The sequence below is a fragment of the Miniopterus natalensis genome, chromosome 2, assembly GCF_054644295.1.
Source record: "Miniopterus natalensis isolate mMinNat1 chromosome 2, mMinNat1.hap1, whole genome shotgun sequence".
Taxonomy (NCBI): Eukaryota; Metazoa; Chordata; class Mammalia; order Chiroptera; family Miniopteridae; genus Miniopterus; species Miniopterus natalensis.
In genome coordinates, this window is record NC_142082.1 from 185,539,444 (window position 1) to 185,553,247 (window position 13,804).

General features: G+C 62.3%; 1 protein-coding gene across 1 annotated transcript in view; it reads left to right on the forward strand.

The window, feature by feature from the left end:
• Window positions 1-10,487: 10,487 nt before the first annotated feature.
• GRAMD4 (GRAM domain containing 4) overlaps window positions 10,488-13,804 on the forward strand; it is a 61,256-nt gene continuing 57,939 nt past the window's right edge. The window contains exon 1 of the mRNA XM_087814986.1: window positions 10,488-10,520. Coding sequence (XP_087671112.1) covers window positions 10,492-10,520 — 29 coding nt within the window. The 5' untranslated portion in view covers window positions 10,488-10,491. The remainder of the gene's footprint in view (window positions 10,521-13,804) is intronic.

Below are 13,804 nucleotides of genomic sequence, written 5' to 3' on the forward strand. Positions count from 1 at the left end.
GCCTCTGCCCTGATCAAAAAGAACCAAGAGGGACGGGACACTGCCAACAGGCCGGTGCCCCTGGCGGGCCTCTGGGCGCAGAAGCTGGGAGGGAGCGGGAGGTGTGAGTTCCTGGTGCCCACGAGCTGAGGCTCCAGAGTCAGCCGGCATCTGTGGCGCACAGCCACCGACATCAGGGACGAGGACAGGGAGGGGCTGCTGGCAGGGCATCGGTCCCTGCAAGTTCTAACTTCTGTCAAAGCCGGTTAATGGGGGTGACTCAGGTCCATGTACTTCCCCATCCCCAAAATTCACTCCTCAGCGGTGAGCCAGGAACTGGAGCTGGCTTGTTTCAGGCCCTCTCGCCTCTGCAGAGCCCAGGGCGGGTGCTCCCCGGGGCTCTGTCCTGCCCTCGGAGGAGAGTGGGCAGGTTGGGGAGCACCGGGCAAGTGACTCCGGCTATGGGCTCGGGCAAGTCCCTTTTCCTCTCTGGGCCTCAGTCTTCTCCACCATGAAACGGGTGAATTCGCTTCCTGTGGCTGATGTAACCACAGCCCACAAACTTAGTGCCTTAAAAAACTCACATTTTTTTATCCCAGGGCTCTGAGGTGAGGAGTCCAAATGGGTCTCATGGGCAGAGGTACAAGGTCCTTTCTGGAGGCTCCAGGGCAGAATCCCTTCCTCGCCTGTCCCAGCTGGAGCTCACGCATTCCTTGGCCAGTGGCTCCATCTTCCACCTTCAAGGCCAGTAGCGGCTGGTCCCACGGCCTTTCTCACTCCGCAGCTCTCTAAAACGGATGCTCTGCCTCCTGCTTCCACTTTCCAGGACCCACCCAGATAATCCAGGATCATCTCCCATCTCAAGGTCGCCTGATCGGCAACCTTAATGCCATCTGCATGCCCACTGCAAGGCGGTGCCAGAGAGCACAGGCATAGGCACTGCTCTCCACCCTGACAGGGTGTCTGCCCCTGACACACGGGGCACCAGGCAGGGGCAGGTGAGAGGTGATGTTGCTAAGTCCCAGCCAGGAGCTTCCTTGGAGTGGGGAGGAAGCTGTGTTTCCCGGGGCAGTCAGTCCCCGAGAGCTCTGCTCTCTTGTGTCTCGTAGACAAAAATTCTGGTATTTGAGAGTCACTCCTTTGGCTAGAGCCTTGCTCACTGGGGTACTGTGAAATGTCACTCCATAGGAGGCCGGCTCTGCTGTGGCGTGTGGAGGTGGCAGATGCTCCGGATTACGGTCCAGCTCTGCCACTCTCCAGCTGTGTGCCCAGGAAGAGTTAAGCTCTGTGTGCTTCCTCTGAAGAAGGGAGTGAGGGGCATCTGGCTGACGCTCACTGAGACCTCGCCACTGCCCAGCTCCGCTACTGTGAAGGGAACTGCCTGGTGGAGAGCTTCGCCCATGAAGAAACCAAGCTCCGAGAGGTGGGCGGCTTGCCAAGGGTCACACAACGGGAACTGCCTCAAAGCCCCTCTCTCCTCCCGCTCTAGAGCCCAGGACCCCCTCAGGGAGCTTTGCAAGTGGCCCTGGCCGAGTAGTAAGAAGCAAGGGGACAGCCACGCAGAGGCCAAGGATACAACACTCAGAATGAGCTGATGACTGACTTCCGGCAGCATGGGGATCGAGTCCCCTGAAACACCAGGATGCCACCGGATTCTGGACCTTGTCTACACGCGTAACTTCACAGCCTCGCCAAGCTCCCGAGAAAGACCTCCCTGTCCCCCGTGCGCCCCCAACCCCGCAAAAGGAACAGATAAAAGGAACAGCCGGAACCAGATAGGTGAATTCAAGCATCTCCCTGGAAGCTGGGGAGAGAACGCAGTGGGGAGGGTGGCGAGGAGGAAAGACCCCAGGACTCTGGCCTAGAGCTGAGACCCTCAAAGGAGGAGGTCATCAAAAGAGGGGAGCGTGGTCCCAGCTAAATCTGCCTGCCAGTCAAGGGAGCCACCGGGCAATGTGGGGTCTGCTTCAGGGCTCCAGGTAGAAAACATAGTGACAGTAATGATGTCCCTTGAGGATCTACAACCTTGCTGGCTGGGGTCACACGGCCTCACAGGCGGGACCCCAAGTCAGGGAGTTATGTGAACAGCCCCAGATTGGGGGCACCTCGTTATGACTGTCAGAAGCAAACCAAACCCCTTTCTGGAGGAAAGGCCTTCAGGATTCCTGGGATGACCCTCAGCCAAATATAAACTCAATAAAAAATGATGAAACAGCCTGGCCGGTGTGCCCAGTAGTTAGAGTGTCGGCCTGGCCTGCACACCACAGGGTGGCAGTTTGACTCCCTGTCAAGGGCACGTACCTGGGTTGCAGGTTCCATCCCTGGTCCCACAGGGGCGCAGGCAGGAGGCGACCAATCCACGTGTCTCTCTCACATCCGTGTTTCTCTCTCTCTCTCCCTCCCCCCTGCTTTCCTCCCTTCCACTCTCTCTAGAGATCAATGGAAGAAATACCCTCAGGTGGGGATTAACAAAAAATAAAAAATAAATAAAAAAGATGAACCACAGGGAAACCAGCCATCGTGAGGTGAGAGTCGATAGAAACAACAAAGACTTAGCTGCCCCTAAACTCCAGATACCTGAATGTTTGAAAGAGAGGACGTGATAAAAGGTGGAAAAAGGAAGAAAATAAAAAAGGAACATGACTCTTAGAGGAAAAGACCAGAACTATTTGGAAAACAACCAAGCAGCCCTTTTACAACAGACAATATAAATGTCCAAACTTGAAAGTCCATGAACTAAAACAGCTGAAGAGAGAATCGGTGAGTGGGAGCACAGACCTGAAGAAGTTTCCCAGGGCGCGGCATAGAAAGGTAAGAAGACAGAAACTATGGAGAGAGGCGAGGAGGCCGGGAGGACAGAGCGAGGGAGGCTCACGTGCGCATAACTAGAAGCACAGGCCTGCAGGGTGAGGAGGGACTAATTGGAGGAGGGAGGGAGGTACGCGCTGTTCCAGGCAGAGGGAACAGCATGTGCCAAGGCCCCGAGGAACGCACCCAAAGCCAGTGGGCTGGAGCCCTTGCTCTGTTGCCCGCCTTGTGCAGGGCAATGCTGGGGCCTGGATGCTTCAGACACTCTTCCTGCCTCAGTGGCAGGTGGTCTGCTGGGGGCTCGGCTGCAATGAGTCAGCTGTGCCACTGCCTGGCTGGCTCACGCCCCCTGTGACTGCCGTCTGCACCCCTTCTCCTCTCCCACTCCCAGGCCATGTGGTCCAGGTCGAGCTCACCCCAGCCCTTCATGTTTCAGGGGTTGACAGATGACGTCAGGCAGGTCAAGTATAGCCAGCGAGGCCCCCTTCTGAGACTGTTTTTAGAACAGCCAGGCAGAGGAAATCTCCGGTTCTGCCGGGGCTGCTGACGGGAAAATGCTGGCTTGGAACTGCCGTGAGTGAAGCCAAGATGAAAAGAGGCAGAACCCCTTGGTCCTGGACCCAGCCACGCCTGAAGGATGCCCCGGACTTGGCAGTTACACGTGTTAACACATTTCCTCCTCTGCTTGAGCCGGTCTGAGTTGGTTCTCCTGTCACACGTAACTTCATACTCCGTCCATGTCACATAGGGAAGCCCCAAGGCCAGGGACCTCCTGGAGACCCCCGGCCCAGCCTGGGGGTCAGGAATGCTTCCCAGAGGAAGGGACAGCTAGGCTAGGCCTGATGCTGTGTCGGGGTTAGCTGGGGGAGAGGATATGCCCAGGCAGGCCGGGGCGGGCATTGGCTGCCTTCCTGGGAGTCGTGCGGCTCTCACTGGCTCCTGGGTGCAGACTCTGCCCAGGCAGGCCCCCGGCTCCTGCTTGGCTCTCAACAGCACCTTACGATGGCCTTGGGCCTTGGCAAGGGCTGGAGGCCTGAAGGGGGGAACACCTCAGAAGAACTGCAGGGGGTAGGGCAGGCCAGGCCCCTGGGGGTCTTGCCTCATGAGTCACGCTGGTGTTAGGTAGGACGCTGACCTCGGGATCCAGCTAAAGTATGTGAGGGAAGTGGTGTCGGGAAGCTATCAGCCCACATCCGTTCCTCTCCAGCCTCCAGCCTGTGCCTCCAGGCCCCTCCAGCTAAGTGCCCCTCCTCCAGGAAGCCTTCCTTGACCACCCCAGGCAGAACGTTCCTTCCTACCCCTCATGTCCCTCTGAACCCAGGACCCCTCACAGATCACAAGTCCTGGCTATCATGGGATGCGGTCAGTCGTACGCATGTTGTATTTTCCTTCGGCTCATCTCTGTCAGCCCAGGATGCGGCCAGGGCCTAGCAAGAGCGCCCAGCACTAAATTAATAATGAGGTTGGATGAAATTTTGAGGTTCCAGTTACACCGCATTCACCCTGTGCCGGGCGCTGTTTTAAATGCTGTATAAATACTAACTCACTGGCTCCCCTAACGACCATTGGCGGTATGTCTTGTTCAATCCCACTTAACCGGCGAGGAAGCTCAGGCACAGAGAGGCTCAGTAACTCGTCCAGAGTCACACAGCCTGTAGGCAGCAGAGCCACGGGCAAGCCCAGGCCGTCCCTCTGGAGTCTGCGCTCTTATCCCCAGGGCCTCTCACATCACCACCCCACGTGCACAGTGAGGACACCAAGGACCAGGGAGGCCAAGCAGCCAGTGGCCAAACCCTCCTCCCTCCTTGCCTGTCTCTTCCCTCCTTAAACAGGAGCTGCAGGGCCTCGGGTCTCACAGGTCACTCATCAGCTCTCCAGGCTTCCTTGGGGCCGCAGGCAAGCTCTTTCCCACAGAGGCAGAGCCAGCCCGGGCCCCTCCTCTCTCCTGTGTGGTGGTTTTGCCCGTGGGCCTCCTGAGCGACGGGCAGGCTGTCTGTGGTCTGCGGGCGTGTGTCAGGGCTGGCGGCTGACGGGTTCAGCCTTCGTGGATAGAGGCTGGCTGGGCAGTGACCTGGGCCTCCGGGTTCCCCGGTGACGGCAGGCCTGGCTCTGGGGCAGCTCCAGGAGGGCGCAGAGCCTGTTCGGGGATCCAGACCTGCCCCCAGCCCTTGAGTGAGGCTCTGGCCGGATGCCCTGCAGGAGAGCTTCTTGCTTTGTTGGTATGATGGGGATGTTCTAGGTTCATTGTTTTTGTTTTTTAAGATTTTTTAAATTGTTTGCATTGATTTCTTTTTAGAGAGAGAGGAAGGGAGAGGGAGAGACAGAAACATTGATGAGAGAGAAACGTCCACCGGCTGCCTCCTGCCGCCCCCTCCTGGGGATCGAGCCTGCAACCCGGGCATGGGCCTTGATTGGGAATCGAACCAGACCCTCCTGGTTCATGGGTCGAGCTCAACCGCTGAGCCACCCTGCCGGGCCAGGAGCAGTTTCTTGAGTTACAGCGTCAGTATCTGTTGGTTCCTACGATGAGCCGTATGTTAGAGCCCTGCTGCGCACCTCCCAGTTTCTCTCAGATCCTTTTATCTCTCATTTCTTTTTTATTTAAAAAAAAAATTCTCCCGCTTTCTCTCTTCTGCTCATCGCAAGGCATCGCCTGGCGTGTCCGTTCCTCCTTGCGTCCCCTGTAGTCCTGTCCTCATTCCTGGAATGATTTGTGCTCTTATCACCTCCGCTCTCAAATTTTCTCCTTCAAGCATCTGTTTTCTAAGTTTTTCCAATTCTGAATTATGTGTTCTTTCATGATTTTATCATTTTCCTTAATGCTTTGGCCTCCAGTTTCATGTGTTTGGGGGGCAACTCTCTCTGACGCACTGTCGTATTCGTGGCGGGGCCGTCCACGTCCTAGGGCCACCACCACATGTGGCTCCCTACGTTTGAATTCATTAAAATGAAACCATTGCAAACTCAGCTTCTCATTCACACCAACCACGTTTCAAGTGCTTGATGGTCGGGTATGGCTATTGCATTGGGCGGCGCAGTGTCAGAGCATTTTCTTCATTCTAGAAAGTTCTATTGGACAGAGCTGGTCCGTAGGCTCACAACTGTCTGTCTAACTCTCTTTTTCTGTCCTAACTTTGTGTGTAGGGGCCTCCATCCTGCTCTGTTTCAATCCCTCTGGGCTTCCCCCCACTGGCCACCTCTGCTCACAAGCCCCCCAGCTCCCTCTCAGCCACCACACCCACTCAGTCCCTTGGACCTAAGGACTCTGAGGGCTGTGCCCCCCCCATTTCCTCCCTCTGGCCTCTGTTAGGGCCCCAGGCTGGGGCAGGCACTCCCTCGGCTCCCCCACCTCCACTGACCACTTGGGCAGGCCGACCACACAAAACTTCTGCCCCCAATGAGGTCAGTGAGGCCAGGCCTGACTGCTGGCTGCCTCCGCATGGCTGTGGAGCCAGTGGAGGGCGAGAAGGAAGGAGGTTCCCGGTCCCCACCCTGAAAAGTAGGGAAACTGAGGCTCAGAGAGGCGGAGGGACTCACCAAGGTCACACAGCTGGTAAGACCCAGAGCCTAGATCCAGGCTAGCAGCGGCCGGGTCTCTGTCTCCTCCCCAGGGGAGCAGAGGCAGAACTGCGAAGGAGGAGGGCCCTGACCACGTGGCCCTAAGTGGTGCCCGCCCCTGGCCTGTGGTGGCAGGAGGACTGGGCAGGGGCCAGGGCCTGGGAAAGTCTACAACCCGCTGCCCAGGGGGCGCGGCGCCGGCCCCTGCAGTCCGCCTGTGGCCACGAGGTGGCGCACTCCGCTAGGCCCGGGAGCCAGAACCGAAGTTGGCGCAGAAGCCCCTGCCCCAGACCTGCGGGCTGGGGGCTGGGGGCCTGGGGGCTGCGGGCTGGGGGCTGGGGGCTGGGGGCCTGCGGGCTGGGGGCCTGCGGGCTGGGGGCTGGGGGCCTGGGGGCTGCGGGCTGGGGGCTGGGGGCCTGCGGGCTGGGGGCCGGGGGCCTGGGGGCTGCGGGCTGGGGGCCGGGGGCCTGGGGGCTGCGGGCTGGGGGCCGGGGGCCTGGGGGCTGCGGGCTGGGGGCCGGGGGCCTGGGGGCTGGGGGCTGGGGGCCTGCGGGCTGGGGGCTGGGGGCCTGCGGGCTGCGGGCTGGGGGCTGGGGGCTGGGGCCTGCGGGCTGGGGGCTGGGGGCCTGGGGGCTGCGGGCTGCGGGCTGGGGGCTGGGGGCTGGGGGCCTGCGGGCTGGGGGCTGGGGGCCTGGGGGCTGCGGGCTGGGGGCTGCGGGCTGCGGGCTGGGGGCTGGGGGCCTGCGGGCTGGGGGCTGGGGGCTGCGGGCTGGGGGCTGGGGGCCTGGGGGCTGCGGGCTGGGGGCTGGGGGCTGCGGGCTGGGGGCTGCGGGCTGGGGGCTGGGGGCCTGGGGGCTGGGGCCTGGGGGCTGCGGGCTGGGGGCTGGGGCCTGCGGGCTGGGGGCTGCGGGCTGCGGGCTGGGGGCCTGCGCTCTGCCGCCTCCCTGGGGCGGCCCGAGCTCTGCTGAGGGGCCCCCATTCTGCAGAGAGCACAACCTCCCCCTGCAGGGAAAGGCCTCCACTCCAGGCCTCCGCCACCCCAGGCTGTCCCTTGTGTCACCGCAACCTCCCTGAGAAGCTGATGCACCTACAACAGGAGCGGCAGGTGGTTCCCTTGTTCCTGAAAAGCTGTTACTAAGTTGGGGAATCTTACTGGTGGCATTTTAAAGTCAAGGAAACATGGGAATGATGTTTCTGGGTGTCATTTGGCCGCTCATTAGAAGCACCTTGGCTGAGCACCTACCATGCTCAAGGCACTCCCAGGTTACTGAAGTGCAAAGCGCTGATTGACACAAAATAGAGAATTAGCGGGTCTCCAGCCCCCTGGACGGCCTGCACCGGCCCTGCGTGCCCCTGGCCTCCCCTGCAGGCTATGCCCACCTCCTCAGGGCCTTGGTAGAGACCACAGCCCCAGCCTGGGGAGGGCCTCTCACTGCTTCACTTCACAGACAAGGAACTGAGGCTCAGAGGGTTAGGTGGGGGTGGCCAAAGGTCAACACAGCCTCGACCAGCGGCTGGTGGGGAGAGAGCAGGTCCCTGAGGTGTCCAAGGGCTGTGGCTGTGCTCAGAATCCAAGGTGGGACAACAGCTCTGAGGCCAGTGTCCAAGTCCAAAGGCTGGGATGGCTGGGGTGGGGGTGACAAGAGGAGGGGAACAAAGAGAGGCTATGGCTCAGGGGCAGGATGAGTGAGGAAGCCCCCATGGCCGTGGGCCCTGGCTGGGAGGGGCCTGTGGGCAGGCTGGCTCTTCTGAAAGAGTCCAGAATGGACAGAATTACCCTGTGGGAGCTCAGAGAAAAAGGGCAGTCTAGGAAGGCTTCCTGGAAGAGGGGGGCACTTGAGCATGAGTGTGCCTGTAAAGAGCAGAAAGTAGTGAGATGGCCAGAGAAGACCCACTGTCCCTGGGTTTATAGAGAGAGACAGTACACTGAGCACCTGCTGTGGCCCTGGGCTGGGAGGCTGGGGTCAAATGTGGTCCCTGCCCTCAGGCAGAGCACAGGTTGGCGGGAGAGGCAGGTTTAGAGGCAAAGGTCACCCATTGGTCTTGGTGCTGGGACCGAAGGAGGCAGAGAGCCCAGACTGGCTAGTCAGGAGGTGCCCAGCTGGAGCCAGTGAAGGGTGAGCAAGAGCACTCCAGGCAGAGTCCACAGCCTGTGCAAAGGCCCTGAGGTTAGAAACAACCCCGGGTCAGGCACTGCTCTAGGTGCTGAGGAGGCAGCAGGAAGGAAACAGGAAGTGCCTCTGCCCCAGGGAGCTGACATGCTAGTTGGGAGACAGAAAATGCACAGAATAAATCAGGGTAGTAAAAAGAATATGTATAAGTTTCCCACTGCTGCTATCACAAGCTGCCACAAACTTAGTGGCGTAAATAACACACATTTATTCTCTTACAGTTCTGGAGGCCAGGGTCAGCAGGGCCGGTTCCTTCTGGACACTCTCAGGGGGAATCCTTTTCCCATCTTTTCCAGCCTCTAGAGGCGCCTGCATTCCTTGGCTCGTATGCCCTTCCCCCCTCTTCAAGGTCAGCAGGTTGGCATCTTCGGCTCTAGCTCCAGCTCTCTGACCTCTGGTTCCACAGCCACATCTTCTCGACTTCTGAGCCTCCTGCCTCCCTCTAGTAATTACAGGGGATCTTTATGATGACATTGGACGCACCTGGATAACCTAGGATAACCTGCCCATCTCTAGATCCTTAACATAATCACATCTGCAAGTCCCTTTTGTCAAGTAAGGTAACATTCACAGGGTCTGGTGGTCAGGGCATGGACATCTCGGGGGACTTTATTCGGCTTACAGAATATTACAGTGTATTATATATTATCTTTCAGCGCCGGAAAGAAAAATAAAGCCAGAGAGGAGGGGAGGAGTGGTGGGTATGGGGCAGTTTTTAAGTAGGATTGGCAATTAAAAAAAAATATATGTTTTTATTGATTTCCGAGAGAGGAAGGGAGAGGGCGAGAGCGATAGAAACATCAATGATGAGAGAGTCATGGCTCCACTGCCTCCTGCACGCCCCCGGCTGGGGATCGAGCCCGCAACCCGGGCATGTGCCCTGACCCAAATTCAACTGCCATCTCCTGCATCCCAGGGCGACGCTCAACCTCTGAGCCACGCCGGCGGGGCAGGATCGTCAGTTTTTAAGTAGGATTTTCTCTTCAGGGTGGACCTCGAGAGAAAACAGCACTTGAGCAAAGACCTGGAGGGGGTGCGGGTGGAGCTGTGCAGGCCTTGGAGCTGGAGCGCAGGCCACTCGGGGGGCAGCAGGGCCTGAGGCAGGAGCCGGCCGTGTGCCCGGGGGTGGCCAGCAGAAGGTGGGCAGAAGCTGAGGGCAGGCGGGCGAGGTGAGGGATGCGAGGGTCCCACCTGCTTCTCCGCGTGGGGAGGGGGGGCGGGGCTGGGGCGGCTGGGCCCCGGGGGACCGCGGCCCTGGGCACAGTGGGAGCGAGGACCTCAGGCTGTCTGGACGTCCCCACCCCTGGCCACGGGGCTGGGGATGCCAGGCCTGAGCGGGCCTCTCCGTGCAGCGCGGTCTCCTTGACCCCGAGGTCACTGACCCCGCTGGTGGGAACTGAGCTCCGTCCCGAGTCCTGCCCCCACGCGACCCTGCCAAGCAGAGGCGGCCCGGTGCTCCCCTGGGGGTGTCCAGCCGGCGGGCTGGTGCGCGGGGGCCCGAGGCCTCTGCCGGGCCGGACGCGCCGCGCGGGACCCCGTGGCGGCGACCGCGGGGGGCGGGCGGACGGGCCGGAGCCGCCGCGCGCGCACGTGGGTGCGAGTGGCCGAGGCGCACGTGGGCCACCCAAACAAAGGCCGCGCCGCGCGAGGGAGCCCGGGCGCGCGCGGGGACCGGCGGGGACAGGCGCGCTCCCGCGGGCCCGGCGTCCACGGCGCGGGGCGGGCGGCCCCTTTAAGGCGCGGCGTGGGCGGGGCTGCGCGGCGTGGGCGGGGCGGGCGCGGCGGGCGGGGCGGCGGCTGCGCAGCGGGGCCGGGGCGCGCAGACGGCGCAGCGGGACCGGAGCGCGCGACCTGGCGCCGCCGCCGCCTCCGCGCTCGTGGCGGGGACCCGCGGGGCCGCGTCCTCCGCGCTCGCGGGCGGGCGGCAGGTGCAGCGCGGCCGGGCGGCCGGCGAGGGGGGCGCCGCGGCGCGTGGATGCGAGGCGGCCCCGACCTGCGCTCAGGGTAAGCGGCGCGCTCGGCCCGTCCTCCCGCGCCCCGGGCGCGCCCCGCGCTCACGCCCTCGGGCCGCGCGCCCCGCGCCCTGGACGCCGGGCCCGCCGCGGGGAGACGGACGTGGTGGGCGCGGGACCCAGGCCGGGGCGGTGGTCCAGGGCCGGGGCGTCCCCGAGGCCCGAGGGGGGCGTGGGCGCGGCGAAGGTCCGCTTCCCGACCCACACTTGGGGGGCACGGGAGGGGAGCGGGGAGCCCTGGGGCCCTGCGACCTCTGAGACGACCCCGCCAAAAAGTTGTGGGCCTTCGCCCACCCCCTGCGCCCCTCTTTCTGAGGCCTCCCCCTTTGTTTGGGGCTGTTTTGCTAGCGGGGCTCCCCTGCGCCCCGGTGCCCGTGCGGGAGAGGAGGGGGTGTCGCGCGGCAGCCCCCCCCTGGCCCTCACCTGCCTGGGGCGGGCCCTGCACCGCCGTCGGGGGGGGGCCAGAGGCGGGGGGGGGGCTGGCGGCTCCCTGCCCCACCCGGAGGCTCTGTGGCTAAAGGAGCAGCCACCCCCAGGGCTGGAGACCTAGGTCCCCTGGCAGCCCCGTGTTTCCAGAGGCAGGTACAATTGCGTTTGGGGGCCGCCTTTTGCAGGATGAGGTTCCCCCCTTGCCTTCCCTGTGTGGTTGGGGAGGATCCAGAGCCCTGAGCCTCGCGCGGCCCATCAGCCCAGCCCCGGGGCTTGTTTTCCAGCCGGGCCTGGCGGGACCGCAGGGGCAGGGCTGGGCTGTCGTTGGGAGGAATTTGGAGGCTGGCCTCCATCACGCACCTGCTCTGACCTTGGCCAAGAGGCATGGAACCTCCCTGTGCCTCAGTTTCCCCCAGTAAATGGGAAGGGGGGCAGATGAGAGGGTTAGACGAGGTGATGCAGGCTCCCACTGACCCGGCACACCCTGGGCAGAGATCAAACACCCTGGCTAGGCTAGAGGTGCCCTTTGCCCCTGGGCGGCCGTTGTTTCCCCCACTCTCCCCCTCCTGTGTCCTAGGCCCATTTTGGGACATGTAGTCCGGCTGGGTGAGTGTGTGCCGGTTAATGCCCCTGCCCATGTCCCACAGTCGGTAGCAGGGACACCTTGGATCGGGGGGCCCTGCTCCTCCTTCCTGCTGCAGACCCCCCTGAACACCCTCTGCCTGGCCCAGGTAAGGGACCACCTGCCTGTGCTCCCAGCCTAGAGCATGAAGTCGATCCTTCTCTAGCAGGTGACGCTGGGGCAGGGGCCGTGAACCCCCCCGCCTCCCCACCTCCTGCCCCTGGACTCTTGGTGGGCGGTTTCCAGCTTGGACTTTGGGACTGGGAGGTAGGGGTCCCGGGACCTCTAGATGGGTGCCACCCCCTTGTCTGTCCTTCTTTCCTCTGAGCTGCCTGGCTGGGGGGCTGTGGGAGGCGGCAGTCCCAGCAGTGTGGCCTGGGCCCGGGCAGGGCCTGTTCCCGCGATATCTGCCTGCTGGCATCAGGAAACGCGGGGGAACTCTCAGAGCTGTGGTCTGCTCGCCCTGGCCTGGCCCTGGCCCTGGCAGTGGTTTAGTCTGTCTTTTACCAGCGCGGGCGGGGGCCCTTCCTGAGGGGAGAACCAGGGGGTCTGTTGCCAACCTGCCGCCGTTCAGGCTCCCCTTCCGCGCCCTCCACCTGTCTGCCTAGTCCATCCCGGAGTGGGTGTCAGGAGACGAATTGGTCGCCAGCTCCTGTGACCTCCGCTCTCCTCCGTCTCCCGGGGTCTCCCCTCCACCAGCTAGAAACCAGGAGGATCGGACTGGTTTCCCCAAATCACCATTTTTGCTGTGGGGTGGGAGAGGAGAGGCTCGGGCACAATGGAAGTGGAGTGTTATTAGATTCCAGCGCCAGTTGCCAGGGGAGCCGGAAGCCCGTTTTCTCTTTGTAACAGAGTATCTGAGCAATGCTACATTGTGACAGACGGCAGCTCCAAAACCAGACCACATCTCCATGGGACCCATGTAATCGAAGAAAGGGGGGCCTCCCTGACGTTTCCACAGCGTGACTCATGTTGGTGGCTGTGCCACGGGTACCCCGACATCTCATGGGCCCCAGTGAACCCTGTCCAGCTCCCCATGCTTTGCGGTTTGGGAGTTTCCCTGTGGAAGCCGATGTACCTGAGCTTTGTGAGGGATTGGGGTTCCCATCCTGGAGTGGCCTGGCCCCAGCCAGGTGCTACTTTGGGGGGGGACTACCCTCCTTGGGGAGCTAGGTCGTTTTCCTCTGGTGTGGGCCTCTGGCCCCTCGTCTCTGGTGTTAGGGCCTCTGCGTGTGTCAGGATGGGGGTCCTGCCGAGTGGCTGCAGTGGGGGCTTGAGCGTTCCCAGAATGCCAGTTAGTGCTGGGTGGGAGGAAGACACTGGTTGCAGCTGAGGGGCCAGCCCCCCCCCCCCCGAGTTTCTGCTCCTCCCGTGAGGTGGGGCACAAGGCGGCTGCATCTGCTCTCAGGAGCACAGGAGACCGGTTCCGTGAAGAGCCAAGGGTGTGCTTGCTGCCCTGTGGGGGCCGCCGCCAGCGTTGGGGTTGGCAGAGCACCCCCGCGCTTGAAGAAGTTAAAAATGAGTTGCGGAGAAGGAGACGTGGGCCGTGAGAAGTGAGCAGTGGGAGGGATGCAGATGTCCTTGCCGGGGAGCCAGCCTCTGCTGGCCGGGCCTAGACTCGGCGCTTGCGGGAGGCCCCCCAGGCGAATGTGGCCGCTCGGGTGGCCCGTGGAAGGCCTTGGTTTTGAGGAGACTGGGAGCTGGCTTGGGGGCTCTCTGGCACTGCGGTGGGCGTAGGTCTGTCGGAGGCGCAGGAACTCTGGTGGGGCCTGTGTCCCGGGCCGAGTCTAGGGAGCTGCCCTGCAGAGGAGGCGCGTTGAGGTCCTCAGCTGTCCTGTCCTGCGGGCGTGGGAGGAGGCCCGGGTCCCTGAAGGTGATGCTCATTTAGTGAATAGAGTGGCTAAGGCACCGCCCAGCGCCGGGTCTGGGGCAGCCCGGTCCCTGCTTGGAGCCACCGCCGACCGAGAAGTGTAACCGGTAAACTTGAGGACCTGAGGACAGCAAAGCTGCTCCGATGGCTCCTATGGACAGAGGCGGGGAGGAGAGTGCGGACCCCTAATTAGAGAAGACCCTCCATGTCTGCCCGTGGCCTGCGTGCAGGGGCTGGGCGGAGACGGGCCGTCACCCACCCTGATGACAGTCGCCATCTGAGGACCACTGTGTGGCATTTGAGTAATAACCAGGGTTGCGGTTATGTTTAAGCCCCGTGATTGAAGTCCCCTGCG